The following is a 20946-nucleotide window of genomic DNA, read 5'->3' as shown; positions in this document are numbered from 1 at the left end:
ATTTATTGGAGGTTTTCAAAGCCAGTATGAAGATCACATTCACCAGCTTTTCCTTTTAAGTTTCTTGATTAGCCTATTGTTTGCCCCAACTTTGATCCACTGCTTTAGGAAGTAGGCTGTTCAGCCTCAGTTTCTATGGATGCCTCTGGGGAAAAGATCTTTGCACCATGTGAAGTCTGAATGAGTCTCCTAGAGTCAGTCGTGAATATGGCTGCTTACAGGGACCCACCATACAGTTCAAATAATGGTATTTCTTAGGGAATGAGGCTTTGAACAAGCTCAGAACCTGTTCTGACCTTTCTGGTAGCTGCCAGGCTTCTGATCTCCAAGTTTTCAGGCTGTTGGTTTTCAAGGGAATGGAATAGGGCAAGTTAAAAACACTGCAAAGCCATTTTTTAATTGAGATTTGGCTCTTTTTATTGAGTAAACACTCTCTGGGTTGTTGCAAGCTTTTGATTAGTTTCCACAGTTCTGAAAAGGTTAATTATGACAGATTTGCCAGATTTCTCATTGGTTTTATAGAGAAGAAAATTTTCAGAGGTCCTAACTTTGTTAATTTTGCTGCCTTCATCCCTCTCTCTTGTATTCCACATCCAAAACATCATTCAATTTTTAGGAGTTCTTAAATGCTGAATTTATCACATTTATGTTAAAAAATGAAGCAAAGCTGATACATTTTACTAATTACTGTTTGCTTCCCTCCTCCCCCTGTTAAATGATAACCATAAATCACACATTATAAAACTGTACTTCTTTGTTTCCTACAGGAACTATCATGTATTCTATTACCTCTTGGCAGGAGCAAGTGAAGACGAGAGATCAGCATTCCATCTTAAGCAACCAGAGGAATATCATTATCTCAATCAGGTGAGAGTTCATAAAAAGCTTTTTGAAGTATAGGGCAGTATTAAATTTAATGCTTGAAAAGTGTCTTTTTTCTAGTACTTTCTTTCCCAAATCTACAAATGGATATTAGCTAGCACTTTCATACATGTACTCTACAAATTTATGTGATGCAGTTCTCAAATTTGAGGGTAATTACCATCCTCATATAAATGTTAAAAGCTCAGATAATGTATGTGCTTTTTGTTTTCTGTGAAATTCTGTGGGAAAAAAAAACAATAAGCTGTTTATTGATACTTCTACTCTATTAGAAAAATGCTTTACTTTTACTAAAGTGATTTGCCTTTTACAACCGCAGGATATTAAATGTTACTAGTGATTAATTCTTGTCCTTTGCTAAGGATTACTTGAAACCTAATTTGCATGTTTTGAAGTCTCATACATATACGTCTTTGCATGATACTGTGACATTGACTTAGAGTATGACTATTCAAAGGCAAATGACTTAGAGAATTTGGATCTTTCCTCAAAACTCAAAATTCATCCCTAAACTTCCACATTAAGGAGTAATTCTCACTTTTCATTATATTGACTTTACCAATTTTATTATTTCTCATAATAACAAAAATTTTACAACCAGCATTAATGGAATTAGTAAAACAAACAATAGATCATTTAAATAATAGATTGTCTCCCCTTATTTTTCCGTTGTTGGAGGCAAGATGTAATGTCTATGGAAAGAAATTCTTTTATGACAGTTAAAAAAATCCTTATGAAGGTTTTGTAAGCAAATTGACACTGGTGATGGTTCAAAGATAGCAGTATATATTTAGGGTTATGAAAGTTATATCTTTGGCTGAGTGCAGTGACTTACACCTGTAATCCCAGTACTTTGGGAGGCTGAGGCGGTTCAATCACCTGAGATCAGGAGTTCGAGACCAGCCTGGCCAACATCGTGAAACCTTGTCTCTGCTAAAAAATACAAAAAAATTAGCTCGGTGTGGTGGCGCACGCCTGTAATCTCAGCTACTTGGGAGGCTAAGGCATGAGATCACTTCAACTCAGGAGACAGAGGTTGCAGTGAGCCAAGATCATGCCACTGCACTCCAGCCTGGGTGACAGAGTGAGACTCTGTCTCACAAAAAAAAAAAAAAAAAAAAAGAAAGTTATACCTTTGGCTTTCCCCGAGATATACAGTGTGTTGCATTAACTGTTATTTCTTAATTTTGAAACTGCATATATTAATATAAACTAATGACTTTGTATTAATATATTGCAAATTCCAAGTTATTTAAAGTATCAATTTCTGATACAATATTATTAATTTTTATGCATAGAATTAAGTAGCTTTTCAAAAATATTTGCTAATTCAGCTTCTGAATTTTTTCCTCCCCAGTTTAAACTATTTGCAGTATATTTGGGTGATTAAAGATTTTCTTTTTTATAAAGTAACGATCTCATAAATGAGCTGATAGTTGTTAGTATTAGAGAACTCTGGAATTTTGCTGTTCTTTCAGATCTTTTTGTAATTAATGACCATAATATATTTCTGTCATAATGTCAGTATTCATAGGATATGGGACTCAGTTTATATAAATAACAGTCACTGGAGCCTATGGTATATATGAGTTGGGTAGTATAGTATACAGTCTCCCAGAATGTGAAAATTTACTTCATTATTTCTTGTTTTATGCTGCTACGCAAAATAACTTTTCAATGGATAGCAGCAGTACTACCTGCACACCACATCTAAGAGATCATTAGAAAATTATAATAACCATTACTTCTACCTAACTAATCTGCCTTACTTTCAGATAACAAAGAAACCCCTCAGACAGAGCTGGGATGATTATTGCTATGACTCTGAGCCGGTCAGTACAAGTACCTAAATATTCTGTGTTCCTGTCAAAGGGTCCTCACATTGCTCATTTGCATCCATCTGAAGATTTAGAATGCAAATCAGCTGAAATACAAATAATCCTAGGAAGGAAGATAAATCAATGTTTCATTTCTTTTGAATGATTGATTTATATCAGTATAGTTTGTTGATTTAAAACCAGTTAATTTACTTTTTTTTTGGATATTTTCTGGTCGTTAAGACTTAGTCCACATTCAGTATTTATTTTGACAAACATTAATTGATTATATTCCTGATTCTTCAGCATTGCTGTGGATTTGTATGAACTATAGTTTTTTTCCCCTTTTATTTTTTAGTAGTTTCATTACCCACATACTACGAGTAATAATTATTGTTTATTTCAAAAAATTGCATCCTTTATGTTTTATATGTCAACAATCTTTACACATAATGAATGCATGAATTTTTTTTTTGATTTTTTTTCCCAGTAGCAAGAGTCTGTAGCCTTAATAAAATTATCCAAAAATAAGTATTGAAATTCCTATAAATAAGGTTTTTTTATTTTTATTTTTATTTTTTGAGACAGAGTCTCGCACTATTACTGGAGTACAGTGACATGATCTTGGCTCCCTGCAACCTCCATCTCCTGGGTTCTAGCAATTCTCATGCCTCAGCCTCCCAAGTAGCTGGGATTACAGGCGTGTGCCACCAGGCCCGGTTAATTTTTCTATTTTTAGTAGAGATGGGGTTTCGCCATATTGGCCAGGCTGGTCTTGAGCTCATGGCCTCAAGTGATCTGCCCATCTTGGCCACTCAAAGTGCTGGGATTACAGGTATGAGCCACTATGCCTACCCTATTTTCTGTTTTAAATTGAGTGATTTAAGGGGATACATGATGTAATATAGAGTGAATAGGTAAATTTTGCTTTAATTTTTTAAAAATTGTATTATTGTATTTTAATAAGTATATATTTAAATTAGAGACAGAGTCTCACTATGTTGTCCAGGCTGGTCTTGAACCTCTGGCCTCAAGTGATTCTCTTGCCTTGGCCTGTCAAAGTGCTGGGATTATAGGCATGAGCCACCATGCCCAGCTAAATTTAGCTTTATTTGTTATATTTTATGACAAGTTTGTAACTATAAAAAGAACACAAAATTTTTAAAAAAATTTTCAATTAAGTTAGTTCTAAAAAGGCTGAAAACACACACTAATCTTCCTATATCTATTAATTAACTAATGAATTAATTTATTAAATATTCTTTCTGAAAACATTTCTTAGTCCTTGCTTTAAAGAACCACAACTTTGATTCGTGCTGCATGTTTATAAACTTTACTAATTGCCGAACTAGCCTATTTCACAGGTGAGAAGATTCAGTATACATGGATAATAATTTTTTTTTAGATAAATTTTGATTGTATTACTGTTATGTAACCAAGTAATTTTGGAGTTTAGATTTAACATTTTGGGGGAAAAAAACACTTGACATTTAAATTTATAGATTCTGATATATTTTAACAGAAAAAATTTAAGTTGTTTTGCCGTTCTTAAGAAGCTCCCCCTTTTCCTTTTTCACGTACTACACCAAGTGACCATGCCTCCTTAGAAAGCAGGTAGGGGACTGCAAACACATACTGCAAATAGAAGAGATCATCTGTTCTGAGCTTACAGTGAAGCTGTGAACTGATCTACTACTTTTCAGAGGTAGTCTAAGTAATACTTAAGAGTTTGGGGGCCGAGAGTAGTGGCTCATGCCTATAATTCAACACTTTTAGAAGCTGAGGTGGGAGAATTGCTTGAGACTAGGAGTTTGTGAGACTAGCCTGAGCAACAAGGCAACACCCTATCTCTCCAAAAAGTTAAGCCAGGTATAGTGATACATGCCTGTAGTTCCAGCTACTCAGGAGGCTGAGGCAGACAGATTGGTTGAGCCCAGGAGGTTGAGGCTACAGCAAGACAAGATCACACCGTTACGCTGCAGCCTGGGTGACACAGCAAGACTCTATTTCAAAAAAAAAAAAAAAAAAAAAGGATTTGTGCTCCGAAGCAGAATGACCTAACGTGAATATTGGCTGGTTTATTTTCCAGTATCATTTATTTTAGGGGTTAATAATGGTCTTTAAGTTTTGTGAGTCTTAAAGTTGTGCATGTAAAGAACTTGATAGAGTACATAATCCTTAGTAAGTGCATAGCGAATGCTGTTGCCACCATTTAAGTCATCATTACCCATCTTTCCCTTTAGAAGAACTTTGTATCCATAATCTGCTCTTCCCTTAATAATACTTTTGTCACCATTATCCATTTATTGTGTTTGAATATCTATTATAGTTTGAAATTTAATTTCTGATTGTTTTTCTTATGTTAATTAATAAAAGCAAACAGTCAGAGGATCTTTTATTCTTTCCTGTTAGCTCTTCCTCATAATATATTTGGGGACAAACTAAACTTTGTTTCCCTGTGAGTTATTAGAACTTATGTGACTAGCTTCATAGGTAGAGAGGATTGAGGACTGTTCTGTTGTACTACATTACTTACGTATTTCGTGGAATTGTATAAATGGTCCCAAGGAGACGTGTAGTTAGAAAATTGCTTTTTACAAGGGACCTGTTGTTGCCCTTGTATGGTGATTTAGTTCCATTTAAGGGTTATCCTATTAAATAAGCACAAACAGCAGTGTTGCATGGGAGAGAGCAGGGGATTTGGAACTACATAGATTTTGGTTTGGCCAGCCCTGTTATTTATAAGATTTTTTTTTTTAACCTTTGGAAAGTTATTTAACCTGTGAATCTCTTTTCTTGTCTGTAAATGTATATATAATTATCTCCTTGTGTTTTGAGGTTTCAGTAACTCTCATGGTGACTGACATGTAGAAGAATATTTAATAAGTGCTAATTTCCCCTCTTCAAGTGGTAATAATCTATTAAATGTCTTTTTATTTTTATTATTAATAACATCTCAACCTTTGTTTCTTCAATTATAAAATATGAAGAATGAATTAAATACTGGTAATATGTTGGCTGATGTCTGCCATTGTACCTTAAAGCTGATCTGAGGCTAGGCGCGGTGGCTCACGCCTGTAATCCCAGCATTTTGGGAGGCCGAGGTGGGCGGATCATGAAGTCAGGAGATTGAGACAATCCTGGCTAACACAGTGAAACCCTGTCTGTACTAAAAAGTACAAAAAATTAGCTGAGTGTGGTGGTGGGTGCCGGTGGTCCCAGCTACTAGGGAGGCCGAGGCAGGAGAATGGCGTGAACCCTGGAGGTGGAGCTTGAGGTGAGCTGAGATCATGCCACTGCACTCCAGCCTGGGCAACAGAGCAAGACTCCGTCTCGAGAAAAAGAAAAAAAACAAAGCTGATCTGAATAACTTCAATGTAAAGGGTCAGCCAGCCTCACCAAATTCTTTTATTTATCTGAGCCTTGAATTTTAGGGTCCAACTATTAGGTAGGGTTTTAGTGGTAATTGCCATAAGTGATAGTCTCAGGACACCTGTGTCCATCATGCTGCAGAGGGATTTGACCTGTATTATTCTGTGGAGACAAAGCTCCAACCTTGGTCACTACTACCTTTACAGGAATCCAAACGTCTATAAATACCTGGAAGCTCATTTCCTGTGTGGTAGACCTCCTATAATGCTTTCAGGGATCATGATGCAACTTGGGCAAGATACTCTGAAACCATGTTTTCATCTACTCTGTTTTAAGTATTTTTGCAGTGTAAAGATTCCTACTGCCAAAACCCATCTGTCAGTTTGTAAATTTGTGGTCACACACTTAAACATTGTCTTTCTGGCTTTATTCCTCACCCTCCTCTGCCAGTCTGGTATAAGGTCTCCGCATACTGCACAACTTTCTCTGCGTATATTTTTTCGTTTAAAAAGCACTTCACATCTGGCCAGATACGGTTGGTCACGCTTGTAATCCCAGCACTTTGGGAAGCCTAGGCGGGTGGATCACTTGAGGTCAGGAGTTTGAGACCAGCCTGGCCAACATGGTGAAACCTTGTCTCTACCAAAAAACAACAAAAAAAAAATTAGCAGGGCGTAGTGATACATGCCTGTAGTCCCAGCTACTCAGGACGCTGAGGTGAGAGAATCACTTGATCCCAGGAGGCATAGGTTGCATTTAGCCAAGATCGTACCACTATACTCCAGCCTGCGTGACAGAGTGAGACCCTGTCTCAAAAAAATTTAAAAGAAGCACTTAACATCTTTTTTTCTTTTCTTTTTTTTCTTCTTTCCCTCCTTCCTTCCCTCCTTCCTTCCCTCCCTCCCTCCTTCCTTCCTTCCTTCCTTCCTTCCTTCCTTCCTATTTTTTTTTTTTAATTTGTTTTTCGAGATGGAGTCTCACTTTGTCATTCAGGCTGGAGCACAGTGGCATGGTATCAGCTCACTTCAACCTCCACCTCCCAGGTTCAAGCGATTCTCCTGCCTCACCCTCCTGAGTAGCTGTGATTACAGGCGCCCGGCACCACACCCAGCTAATTTTTGTATTTTTAATAGAGATAGGTTTTTACTGTGTTGGCCAGGCTGATCTTGAACTCCTGACCTCAGGTGATCTGCTCGCCTCAGCCTCCCAAAGTTCTGGGATTATAGGCATGAGCCACTGCGCCCAGCCACTTGTCTCTATTTCTTAAAATGGTACTTAAGAAATCATACATTTTTATAACTACCAGTGTAGAGTGCAGGACATAAACTGGAACAATTGACTTTGAAGGTTAGTAAAGACGCTGGAGATCACTTAAGAATAAAGGAGATAAATAACAGGCTTGGTTGGAATCCCAGCTACACTATTAGCAAGCTTCACCACCATAGGAGCAGTTGGCTTAAATTCTGAGCCAATGCTGCTGCTTGTGTGAAAGGGAATCATAACTACCACCAGAGGTTTTATAAGGATCAAATATAATATGGAACTGGACAGTGTCTCATGCCTGTAATCCCAGCACTTTGCAAGGCTGAGCTAGGCAGATTGCTTGAGCCCGAGAGTTTAAGACCAGCCTGGGCAACATGGCAAAACACTGTCCCTCCAAAAAATATAAAAATCAGATGGATGCTGTGGTGTACACCTGTAGTCCCAGCTACTCCTCAGGAGGGTGAGGTGAACCACTTGAGCCCAGGAGGCGGAGGTTGCAGTGAGCTGGGATTGTGCCACTGCACTCCAACCTCGGCAACAGAGCGAGACTCCATCTCAAAGAAAAAAGAAAAAGAGACAAGATAGTATGATTTCTTAAGTACCATTTTAAGAAATAGAGACACAGTAGAAGAAAATATCTAATTTGACTCTTCTCTTTCTCTCCCTCACACCCACACTAATTGCCTACTGCATGCTAGGTTTATCCTAGGCATTTGTAAATGAGATAGTGTGTCACCTCATAGAAAGAGCAAGATCTGATAGCATGAAAGAGCATTTGGGTATGTTTGTTGGGGGAATGTAGTGGCATGTTATCAAGTACAAACAAGAACTTATACGGAGCTGACAGAAGGATTGCCTATGTTCTTTCAGTGGAAGGGGTTGTAACAGTTGTTTGTTAGTTCCCTGCCTTATCCTTGGAACGAACCTTACCATTTCCTTGAACTCTGGCTGACCAGTATTTGGATGCTGGGGCCTGAAGGCTTTGTGCAGAACCCTGGAAGGCCTTGGCATTTGTAGGGCCCTCTAGAAGTGACTTGGGAATTAACAGCTGCCTGCTCCCTCTCCAGAAGTCCTCAAACAGTGACTGATGAGAGATGAGATGGTATATAAATACAGTCACTCCCTCACCTTTCTAGGTTTTATATTGTTTCCCAGAGATAACCTTGGGATTAAACTCCATTATGCACTCACAAATGACTTGGGAATTAACAGCTGCCTGCCCCCTGTCCAGAAGTCCTCAAACAATGACTGATGAGAGATGAGATGGTATATAAATACAGTAGCTCTCTCACCTCTGTAGGTTTTAGATTGTTTCCCAGAGATAATCTTGGGATTAAACTCCATTTAACTACTTTCATAGTAGTTACCACAGACTGTTTAGTCTTTCTGCTCTTTTACTTTCTCACTTTCTCTGTGACTTGTATTTGACTCTTGGTCTGTCTCAAGATCTGCCTCCCAGGGAGCCGAGATTAAGATAAAATCATTTCTGTTCTGGGAGATTTAATTTATCCTTAGTTTTTCTTCTATAGTTGTCATCAGAGAAACAGAGAAGGGAATTAATACACATTTTTTTAAAACTATGATTTTGATATTCACTGAGACCACTTCGGGTTTCTAAGAACATTTGATTAAGGATAAGAGCAAATACAAATATATTTCAGTGTACTTTCCACTATTTTATATACATTAATTGTTCCATTCACTTTCAGGGCAGATTAGAACACTGTTAGTTAGAAGAATCATTATTGACACATGTGAAGCATAGATTCCCTCTGCCTTGCCACTTGTGATAGGAAAATATTTGTTAAATCATCAAGCGAATGAACTGTTTGTGTTTTGAAAGTAAGGGGAAGAGTAGTAAGAGAGCTTACTTACTATAGGTAAAAGAAGAATGCATTTAAAAATTTATCTTAGGGCCGGGTACGGTGGCTCACTCCTGTAATCCCAGCACTTTGGGAGGCTGAGGTGGGTGGATCACCTGAGGTCAGGAGTTTGAGACCAGCCTGGCCAATGTGGTAAAACCCTGTCTCTACTAAAAAAATATAAGAAAATTAGCCTGGCACGGTGGCACACACCTGTAATCCCAATTACTTAAGAAGCTGAGGCAGGGGAATTGCTTGAACCCGTGAGGCAGAGGTTGCACTGCACAGACATCGCGTCATTGCACTCCAGCTGGGCAACAAGTGCAAGACTCCATCTCAAAAAAAAAAAAAAATTATTTTAATGAGTAGGACATTGGCATGTCAGTAGAATTTCTTAAAACTGCTTATCAAAAACTTTATTGTCATAAAATTAAATGCATGGGTTCTCTGAAAGAACTTGTGAATTTAAATTTTTAAACTGTGCATGTGCAGCTTTCCATGTAGAGAATAAAAATACTGTTAACAGCATTTCAAACTTTATTTTAAACTTCAGATATTCGTTGACTAATGGTTATGGTGCCTAAAACAGATTTTTTTGTACATGGTAAATACTTGATAAATACTTTTTATAAAATAAATGAGCACTTTATTTCAGAAAAAGGAATGTTTCATTCAATTCAATATATGTTATTCAGTAATTCAATGACTATGTATTTACCTAAATAATGACTTGTTTTTGGCACTGACTTTGCACTGGGGATCTCCAGTTAATAAGACGATTAACTGTTCATATACTTCACTGAGTACTTGAAAGAATATTCCCTAGAAAGATAGGCATTAAAAATGTAAATGCAGATGTGAGGAGGTTTTTGAAAGTGCAAGGGACTGTGACAACATACAGTAAAGGGATTTATAACTCACTTATTGTTTTGAAGATTTAGAGTATGTCTACTACTGTTTGAGGAACTGAAATGCAAGGGTTATGCTTTAAAAGTAATGTTTTTAAATCTGGTATTCCACAGCATTTTTTTTTTTTTCTTGTGATGGTGTTATGCTGTGTTGCCCAGGCTGGTCTCAAACTCTTTAGCTCAAGCAATCCTCCTACCTCAAGCTTCCAAGTAGCTGGGATTACAGGCGTGTGTGACTATTCACAACTATTTTTACTGACTCATATGACGTGTTTTCTGAGGGTTTTTATACTTTCACATATACTTCTTTCCTTGTTTGATTACTGTGTTGTCTATTATTTCATTAGGAAATAATTACATATATGAAATATATAAATAATTATATATGTATATATCTAGTGTAGATGTAACAGGCTGGGCGCAGTGGCTCACGCATGTAATTCCAGCACTTTTGGAAGCCTAGGTGGGTGGATTGCTTGAGTCCGGGAGTTCCAGACTAGCCTGGGCAACGTGGTGAAACCCTGTCTGTATTAAAAATACAAAAAACTAGCTGGTCATGGTAGGACTAGCTGGGTAATTCCATTTGCTTGGGAGGCTGAGGTGGGAGAATCATCTGAGCCCGGGAGGTCGAAGCTGCAGTGAGCCAAGATCATGCCACTGTACTCCAACCTGAGCAACAGGAATAAGACCCTATCTCAAAAGAAAAAAAAAAAAAAATCTATATAGATTTATGTAGATCTATATAAATATAGATTAGATAGATGTAGCAAACTTCTTTATATTATATAAATCTAGGCTTCACTCTTCAACTAAATTATTGCCTCTTCTAAAATTTATTTTTGTGTCACTAATATCTAGTTCACTGCCTTACATAGAGTAGGCACTTGTTAAATGTTTGTTGAATAAATAATATTTGCTGGTGGAATTAAGCACTCTTAAATACTTTGAATTTCTGAAACTGTTTAGAACCACTTAAAATTAAACTTGGTATCAGCATACTTACTAAGTACAGCTAGCTCTTTATCTTAACTTTTGAGATCCTAATCTTGGTGATTGTGAAAGGGAGAACAAAAGTAAACTTATTGGCATTTTAGTAGGTATGTGTTTAGTTTGCATACCTATAGTAAGATAAGAGGTCTAATGAATTTGACTAGGCCTAACTATTCTGCCAGCTCTAATTTGCATTTATACATACAGGTACTTATCCTAAATTACCATATTTCTGAATGGCCCACGTTATTTTAAAATATATAATCTTGATTTTTAAACTTTTATTTTGAATAAGCAGGATTGCTTCATGGTGGAAGGAGAAGATTTGAGACATGATTTTGAGCGCCTACAACTTGCCATGGAAATGGTAGGATTTCTTCCCAAGACACGAAGACAGTGAGTTTACTTGTATTTTTATACCTCCAATAGAGAACACATGATATGTCTTCGAAAGGTTTCTCCTGTTGGTCTTTTAAAATAGTTTTCTAAGTGGTAATCCTCATCTAGTACTTCATCCATCTCGAGCATTATTTCTAATTCCTTTTTTTGTCATAAATTCTTTTGAGAATCTGATGAAACCTGACACTATTGTTGTTGTAAAATGTACATCTTTAACAATTTGCATATAAATGCAGGAATTTATGGTGCCCCTGAAGCCTATCCATAGATGTTACTCAAAACTTTTGCTTTGTAACACTATTTTTATAGCTCTTCATTTTTTGTATATCAGTGATCTCTAATCTTATTAAATTATGCATACTTATCAGAGGCATAGTATTTAATTACCAGTGTATTTCCTCTGTATAGTTTATATCTGTACCATTCTAATATGTTTTTAAATTGTAAATCTAAACAAATTAAAAATATAAAAAGGTTGAGATAAAGATGAGATAAATTATATTTGAAACAAATTATTTAAAATTAAAGACTCAACCTTGGCTCTCACCAGAAAAAAATAGTTACTTATAACTTTTTTGAGGGGGAGAGTTGTGTTGATGAGTATATCAGATCTGATTATATTGTTAAAAATTTTTTTTTTTTTTTTTTTTTGAGACAGGGTCTCACTCTGTCACCTAGGCTGGAGTGCTCACTGCAGCCTCAACCTCCCCAGGCTCAGATGATTTTCCCACCTCAACTTCCCAAGAAGTTGGGACTGCAGACTTATACCATCACACTTAGCTAATTTTGTATTTTTTGTGCCATGTTGCCTACGCTGATCTTGCATTCCTGGGCTCAAGTGATCTGCCTTTCTCAACCTCTCAAAGTGCTAGGATTACCAGCAGGAGCCACTGCACCTGACCTCTGTTGTTAATTTTTAACCTCATGATTGATGACCCTATACTGAGAGTAGGAGAAAATCACCTCTGCTGTTTTCTTGTTTGCTTGCGCTTACATCATTGGTATGACTCTTTAATTAGCAGGCTATTTGCTAGAATCTTTTTATGAGAAGTCAATTAAAATCAAATAATACAATATGTAAGTTGGCATACCAACTCAATTGGTGACATAAACTACAGTTCACTGAAAATTAGTGAATTTCTGTTAAAAATAATTTTTAAAAGAAGCTCATGAATTTGTTTTTGTCTTTTGACTTCCATTAGTTATGTTTTGGTTGATAGTTTATTCTTTAATCCAGAATAACATTATGCATTATTTTTTTAATAGACTTGTATTTACTGTGAGTCATGTGAATGATTCAAAGATTTTAAAACTTTAAATTATTTGAAAAATTAGATTTATAAGTTAGATGGTGATTCAGTACCTCTCAAATGTTGCTAAGGTAATATCTCAGGTTCCTAAAGCAATATCTTTGTTTTAGTTGGAATAGTTCGTAATTTTAGGAAAACATAGTGTTAAATTTTCGTAAGACAAATTTTGTAAGCCATATTTATTCTAAGAAAATAACTGCATGTGACACAAAGCTGTATGTATAAGGAGACTGAGGAGTTTTTCAGTGGAGTGTTTAGCTGTGTTAAATGCCTCTGAGATGTCAGATAAGTTAAGAACATAATATACTGTTCTTAGCTACATGGAGATGCTTGGTAACCTAAGGTTCCTGAATTAACAGGAGTTGATGGGATATATAGCATAAGAGGAGAGATTAGTTGTTGATTGGAGGGCACGTGCTCTTCTGACTCAGGAGGGAAATTTAGAACGGAGGGTCCATATGAAGTTGTTTCACAGTAGAGGTTAATATACCCCACATTGCTTCATACTTACACACACACACACACACACACATCCCCACAAAAAACCGTTTACCCCAAACACCGTAATGTGGTATAGGAAAGCATTTTAACAACATAACTAATAATAAAAAATCAGCTAGGATACTTGATTAAAAAAAATACAGATTCAAGGCCTTTCCTTTGGCAATTCTGATTCAGTGTATCTGAAACAGTATAGGAAAAAAGCATTCCAGGTAGGATAAATAGCATTTAGAAAGGCATGGCCTTTTAAAACACTGTGACAAATTCAGGCAATAGCAGAAGTCTCTTTGAAATAACTATATAAGAAGTGGTGTAATACTTAAGGCCATGAAAAGCATTTTAAACAGTATGTGATACATATAGTAAACCCTCAGTAAATTTTAGTAATTATTCCCATATTGCTTATTTTCCAAAGACTAGATACTTCATATTTGTACTGGTTGGTTTGCTTAACTAGAATTTTAGAATGAAACCATCTTTGGGAATGGATATAACTAAGCTATAATTTGTGTTTTGTTTTCCCAGGATTTTCTCTCTTCTCTCAGCCATACTACATTTGGGTAATATCTGTTATAAAAAGAAGACATACCGGGATGACTCCATTGATATCTGTAATCCTGAAGTTCTGCCTATTGTCTCAGAATTATTAGAAGTGAGTGATTACATTCTCAGTTGTCATTTCAAATACTTTGTAACTTTTTATTTTTTATTTTGTGTATTTTGTAGGTGTAAATGGGTTAATGCTTTCTATTAATAATGTTTTTATTAGGCACTATTTTAAAATAGCATTTCCAAAAGATGGAATTTTTCCTGATACCTGCCTCAGTTTGCTATTGAGTGAGGCAGAATCTTTAGAAAATTTGTGTTTTCTCCTTTGCCTCCACTTGCTCCAGACATCCATAGTCCCTAAATTTGCTGGATAGGATGAATATTTCCACGCTAGACTGTATAATGTTCTGGGGCTATGCTAATTTTTCTCTTTTCATATTTGAGATTTCTTCTCATACTAAGATTTTGGTTAGATTATTTTGTTTCAAGATGGGGGCATCTGGGTGGGTGGAGAAAAAAGGATACTACTTTTTTTTTTTCCTTATGGGTTGAATAGGACCTAAAGGTTCTCATCTCCTAGCATGCTTCTACTTACATCAAGGGCCTTTATTACCTGATTCTTTCTTTCTGGAGTGATGATTTATCATATATTCTTAACTTCTCTCTTGCCTACCTCCTTCTCATCTTGCCAGATTTATCCCATCAGATGGGGTGTCATTTCTTACAGGCCCTATTGTCTGGCATAGCAAGGAAATATATGTATGTATATACTAACCTGTGTATATACACATATCTATACATATTTTAATATGTAATCATCTGTATCTATATAAAGGTAAACATGAGTTCATGATGATGTCTCCAACTGTAATCCATCTACACATGGATCATTCTGGCCCTCTTCCCTTGCTTATCTGTGAACTCCTGCTTCAACAGTGAGAAAGCTGTCTTCTATCCTCTGCCATCCATTTACTTGTTTAATTCCAGTATACATGTGTAGTGGTATCAAAATTGTTAACCTGTACCCCCCTGGGAAATGACTTTTTCAACTAGAATACAGTGCTTATGCGCATTCCTTTTACCTTTAATCCTACAGACTTCACTCATTTCCAAAATTACTTAGAACAGCACCTTTTCCTTCCACCCCATTTGTTGAGGTTTCATATACTTGTCATGCATGCTGTTTTCTTGTCATAGTCTATATTCCTTCGTGGAATCCCCCAATCTCATAAATAATTTTTGATATTTGCATATGTTAAGTTCCACTCTTCATGCTATTTGGTTTTTGACAGATGCTGGAAGTCATGTGTCCACTATTATAGTATCATACAGAATAGTTTCACTGCCATAAAAATTCCTTGTGCTTTACCTGTTCAATCCCTCCCCGTAAACTGCTGGCAGCCACTGACCTTTTTTACTACATATATATATTTTTGCCCTTTCCAGGATGTAATATAATTGAATCATACAATATATAGATTTTTCAGACTGCTTTGTTTTACTTAGTAATACGCACTTAAGATTTATTTATGTCTGGCTGGGTGTGGTGGCTCATGCCTGCAATCCCAGCACATTGAGAGGCTGAGGCAGGTGAGTTGCTTGAACCCTAGGAGTTCAAGACCAGCCTGGGCAGCATAGGGAGACCCCATCTCTACTAAAAACAACAACAAGAAAACAAAAAAAGCACAAAAATTAGCTGGGCGTGGTGACATGTACCTGTATACCCAGCTGCTTGGTAGGCTGAGGTGGGAGGCTTGAACCCCAGAGGCGGAGGTTGCAGTGAGCTTAGATTGCACCACTACACTCCAGCCTGGGTAACAGAGCGAGACCCCGTCTCAAGAAACAAAAAAAAAAAAGATTCGTTCATGTCTTTCTGTGGCTTGATAGCTCATTTCTTTTTATCATGGGGTAATATTCCATTGTATAGATGTACTATAGTTTATTCATTTATCTGTTGAAGGACATTTTGGTTGTTTCCAGTTTTTGGCAGTTATGAATAGCTTGTTTTTTTAAAAAAAATTATTCATCTTCTAAATCTTGGTTCCTAGGCCGCTTCATGTGGTTTAACCTTAAGTGGTCTAAACTGACTCCCTAAATACAGAGCATTTGTTTCTGCTTAGCATAATTTAGTTTTATAGCATAAAGTTAATTGTTTATTAGTTCATGTCTAAGGTTGCAGTGCTCTTTGAGAGCAATAGATACCTCTTTCTTATTTGTCTAACCACCCAGTGTTTATTTTTTCTGTACATTGGGCATTGCTTATTAACTTCAGTGGAATGATAACCTAGCAGAGGAAGAGGCAGGAGAAGGGAGTACTGTGAATTGGAACTAGACCTACTGGAAAGAAATTCTACCAGGAGATGGAGTGTGGTATCTGAAGTTTGTAATTTTGAAGATCATAAAGGCCAGAGAACAGATGGCGTTTTAGTCAGGTATTTCAGGTGATACTTTAGTCAAGGGTTTGGTATTGTGACAGGGCATTGTGGCTACTTGTAAGTCTAGGCAGTTCAGCAGAAACCAGGGCTTCTGTTTCTAGTGCATCCTTTCTTTTTTGGTAAGAGACTGGTAAGAACAATTCAGGCAACTCAAAGAGGAACTCAGGTATGGGTTTAAAAAAAAAGAGAGAAATCTAATTCTGAGAATTGGGCTAACCAGTATCAAAGACAATGGCAAATGGCAAATGTGATTTGACAGAAAATCTCACTTTTGAACCCCAGCTTCTTAAATTTCTTCTTGTGTATAATTTGTATTGGTTCTAGGGCTGAGGTTTAGTATTAAGTAGAAAGAAAATAGCTTCAAAATTCAGAAGCTAAAGAAGACACCTATCTCATCTTTAGTTAGTACTTAGAAATTATTTTAGAAAATGATTGCCTCTAGTTTGTTAAGACTGATAATAATAATTGCAATCTTAAGGCTTTGGTTGAGATAGAGTACAAAGATAAGCACATTGACTGGTTTATTTAAACATCCAAACTCTTTAGTTGTGATTTAATTTCTCTTCTTCCCATGGTGATTTAATTCAATGGTAAATATAGAAGAACAAATGTTTTTAAAGTAGTGGTTTAATTTTATTTATTTACTTTTCAGTTTTTTTTTGTAGTTACCTGAGGCGATAATGAATGTCTTGAGTCTTTACTAATGCCTATTTGGCATGGATACTTGTGAAAATTATTGAAAGGTGAACAAGCTCCAATTGATAAATTGTAGGTAATTGTGGAAGATGTTTTTGTTGTGAGATATTAGAACTGTCATCATTACCAAAAACTGTTCAGTTTTTAGCAGGTTTATGTATTTTGAGTGTATTTTAACATCTGTTGAAACAATATAAAGAATAGGATTTTTTTGTTGTTGTTTTTTTGAGACGGAGTTTCATTGTTGTTGCCCAGGCTGGAGTGCAGTGGCGCAATCTCGGCTCACTGCAACCTCTGCCTCCCGGGTTCAAGCCATTCTCCTGCCTCAGCCTCCCAAGTAGCTGAGATTACAGGCATGCGCCACCATGCCCGGCTAATTTTGTATTTTTAGTAGAGATGGGGTTTCACCATGTTGGTCAGGCTGGTCTGCAACTCCTGACCTCAGGTGATCCACCCACCTTGGCCTCCCAAAGTGTTGGGATTACAGGTGTGAGCCACTGTGCCTGGCCAAGAATAGGTTTCTAATTAAATATCAGATTTTTAATTAGATAAATATGAGAAACTTTGTAGAATGGATATTAAACCCATTGCTACTTGTTCTGTATTAATAGTTTCTGAATATTCTAAAAGTATTATATTTAAGAATTTTTAGAAAATTATAGAGGAGCTGATTAAAAAATCATGAATTGGATAATATTTTCTTTAGGATCCTTACCAAATGTTATGCAAGATTAGTATGTTTTGGGGTTGTGTGGTTATGCGTAGATCTATGTACAATCTTTGTTAGGTTTTTGTGCTAGTTAAAGAGAACTCAGGAAATGAGTTGAGAGTTTTTGTACCCTTGCTCCTTTTTCTGCATTTAGAAGGATCATTAGCAGAGAATAATATGTTCCTCAAGGGTTTGAGAGAGGTCAACCTTATGAGCAACTGTATTTGATATCTTTTTATTTGTTCCATGTTAACTAATTTTTTAGGATTTTCAAATCTGGCTTGAGTTATTTGGATGATCTGTAGTTTTCTAAAAATGATGTATTGGATGATCTGTGATTTTCTAAAAATGATGTTTTGAATGTTTAGAATGTGTTGCTTTTGAGTTCTTTGTAAATAGTCTGTTAATTTCAGTCTTTAAAATTTTTTCTCTATGGTATTAGCTATTTGTGTTTCTTAGTTTTTTTCTTTTGCTTTGTGTGAGATTTGTCTTTTATGTTTTATTTTTCTTTCTTTCTTTTTTTTTTTTTTTGAGATGGAGTTTCGCTCTTGTTGCCCAGACTAGAGTGCAATGGTATGATCTCAGCTCACCGCAACCTGCGCCTCCCAGGTACAGGTGATTCTCCTGCCTCAGCCTACCAAGTAGCTGGGATTACAGGCATGCGCCGCCATGCCCAGCTAATTTTGTATTTTTAGTAGAGATGGGGTTTCTCCATATTGGTCATGCTGGTCTCGAACTCCTTACTTCAGGTGATGCGCCTGCCTTGGCCTCCCAACATGCTAGGATTACAGGCGTGAGCCACCGCACCTAGCCATCTTTCATGTTTTCAAAGAGTTGGCCTTTAGATTGATCAGTTCTAACATTTTACTTGTTACATATTAATTTGTTTTAGGATATTTTCTTCCTTTTTTCCCTGTTATGAAATGTTGCCAGCACGCAATATTATATAGAAAACAATGTAATCAACCCGTACTCACAGCCCCACTCAAGTAATAAAATATTGCATATAATTGAAGCCCACTGTGTACCTCTGTCTCCACCAGAGGTAACCACTATTATGAATTTGGTGTTCGTCATTCCTATTCTTGTTTCTGTATTTTCAGTATAGATAGATGTTTTTATAAAGAATATATAGTTTTGCCTGTTTTCAGTCTTTATATAAATGTTATACTGTATGTATTATTCTGAAACTTGGCTTTTTTTCATTCCATAGTATGTTTTTGAGATCTTTCAATTCTGATTTCTATGTTCTAGATTCTTCTTTTTTGTTGTTGTATAAGAGTCCATGGTATGAGGCTGGGCACGGTGGCCCACACTTGTAGTAATCTCAGCACTTTGGAAGGCCGAGGCAGGCGATTACTTGAGCTTAGGAGTTCAAGACCTGCCTGGGCAACATGATGAAACCCCGTCTCTAATCCCAGCTACTCGGGAGGCTGAGGCAGGAGAATTGCTTGAACCTGGGAGGCGGAGGTTGCAGTGTTCCGAGATTGTGCTATTGCACTCCAGCCTGCGTAACAAAAGCAAAACTCTGTCTCAAAAAAAAAAAAATAATAATAATAATTAGCTGGGCGTGGTGGCATGTGCCTGTAGTCCTGGGCTGGAATGCAGTGGCACGATCATGGCTCACTGTAGCTTTGATCTCCTGGGCTCAAACAATCTTCCCGCCTCAGTCTCCTGAGTATTTGGGAGTTCAGGCACGTGCCCCCATGCCTGGCTGATTTTACATTTTATTTCTAATAGAGAGGAGGTCTTGCTGTGTTGTTCAACCTGGTCTTTAACTCCTGAGCTCAAGCAGTCCTACTGCCTTGGGATTACAGGTGTGTTGGGATTATAGGTGTGAGCCACTGTACCCAGCCAATATTTACTTTTAATAATTGCAGAAATATACCTCACAATATAGCTTTGGATTTTATTACGTTTTTTTCTTAGCTTTGTTTTGTCATTTTTGTGTAATCTGGTACTATTTTTGTTTCTTAATGTATTTTGAATAAATCTAAAAGGTTGAGGCCTTTTATTTAAATTTGGTTGTTGATTTTTGGCTTTACTGCATTTTGTTATATGCCTCAAATTATTTCCAGTTTTTGGAATTTGAGAGTTGATCAGTGAATGCTCTGAAAGCTGTTGTATTTGCTAGGTAATATTTATCCATTCAATATGATTCAAAGTTGTTCTTTAAAAGATTATTGATCTATCATATGTTGTTGGTGGCAGGGTAATGCCTCTTTCTGTCATTTTATAACTCAATCTTCTCCTTATAATCTTTTTTTTTTTTTCTTTTTTTGAGATGGAGTCTGACTCTGTTACCTAGGCTGGAGTGCAGTGGTGTGGTCTTGGCTCACTGCAAACTCCGCCTCCTGGTTTCAAGCGATTCTCTTGCCTCAGCCACCCGAGTAGCTATGATTACAAGTGTGCACTACCACATCCGGCTAATTTTTGTATTTTTGGTGAAGACAGGGTTTCCTATGTTGGCCAGGCTGTTCTCGAACTCCTGACTTCAAGTGATCCGCCCACCTTGGCCTCCTAATGTGCTGGGATTACAGTCGTGAGCTACCATTCACAGCTATTATAATCTAATACTTTTTACCGATAAATTTTTATATTGCCTACATTTATGAATGTTATGTTTTTATTATGTATGGATACTTTTATAAAATGTCCTTGTTTTACCACTTCATGCCCATCATCATGACAAAATTCTGAGGTCTGGTAACATTAAGTATAGTCAAGGTTTGGAAGAAGTAGGAACTCTCAGTGCTACTGCTGAAAGAGCTTATTGGTAAAAATTATATATAAGAATTTGGTAGTATTCTGTAAAGCTGAAAATATGTATGCTCTAACCTTCTTCTACTTTTAGGTTTGTTCTTCACAGAAACTTTTGAACTCATATGCAACAATATTTATTGTGGTTTATTTTGTAATCACACACAATTGTAAATAGTGTAAATGCCTACAAAGAGGAGAATGGATTACACACTGTGGTATATTTATATGCTGCAATGCTGTATAACAGTTAAGATGAATAAGGTTGATCTAAATTATCAACATGGTATGTGCCTGTAGTCCCAGCTGCTCAGGAGGCTGAAGCGGGAGGATTGCTTGAGTCTGGGAGGTTGAGGCTGCAGTGAATCGAGATCACACCACTGCACTGCAGCCTGAATGGCAGAATGAAACTGTCTGAAAAAAATAATAATAATAAAAATTATCCACATAGTTAGATCTGAAAAACATATGGGCAATATGATACTTTATAGGT

General features: G+C 36.6%; 1 protein-coding gene across 30 annotated transcripts in view; it reads left to right on the top strand.

Annotated features, from left to right (window-relative positions):
* MYO9A (myosin IXA) overlaps positions 1-20946 on the top strand; it is a 306446-nt gene that overhangs the window by 95190 nt on the left and 190310 nt on the right. For 19 of the 30 annotated variants that reach the window (XM_073996168.1, XM_073996170.1, XM_015453019.4 and 16 more), the window contains 4 exons: positions 768-867; positions 2658-2714; positions 11393-11490; positions 13830-13956. In XM_073996168.1, the coding sequence (XP_073852269.1) occupies positions 768-867; positions 2658-2714; positions 11393-11490; positions 13830-13956 (382 nt within the window). The remainder of the gene's footprint in view (positions 1-767; positions 868-2657; positions 2715-11392; positions 11491-13829; positions 13957-20946) is intronic. The other 11 variants (XM_073996176.1, XM_073996166.1, XM_073996163.1 and 8 more) reach the window with 1 other exon arrangement.

The sequence above is a fragment of the Macaca fascicularis genome, chromosome 7, assembly GCF_037993035.2.
Source record: "Macaca fascicularis isolate 582-1 chromosome 7, T2T-MFA8v1.1".
Lineage (NCBI taxonomy): Eukaryota > Metazoa > Chordata > Mammalia > Primates > Cercopithecidae > Macaca > Macaca fascicularis.
This window is presented reverse-complemented; position numbering and strand designations above follow the sequence as displayed.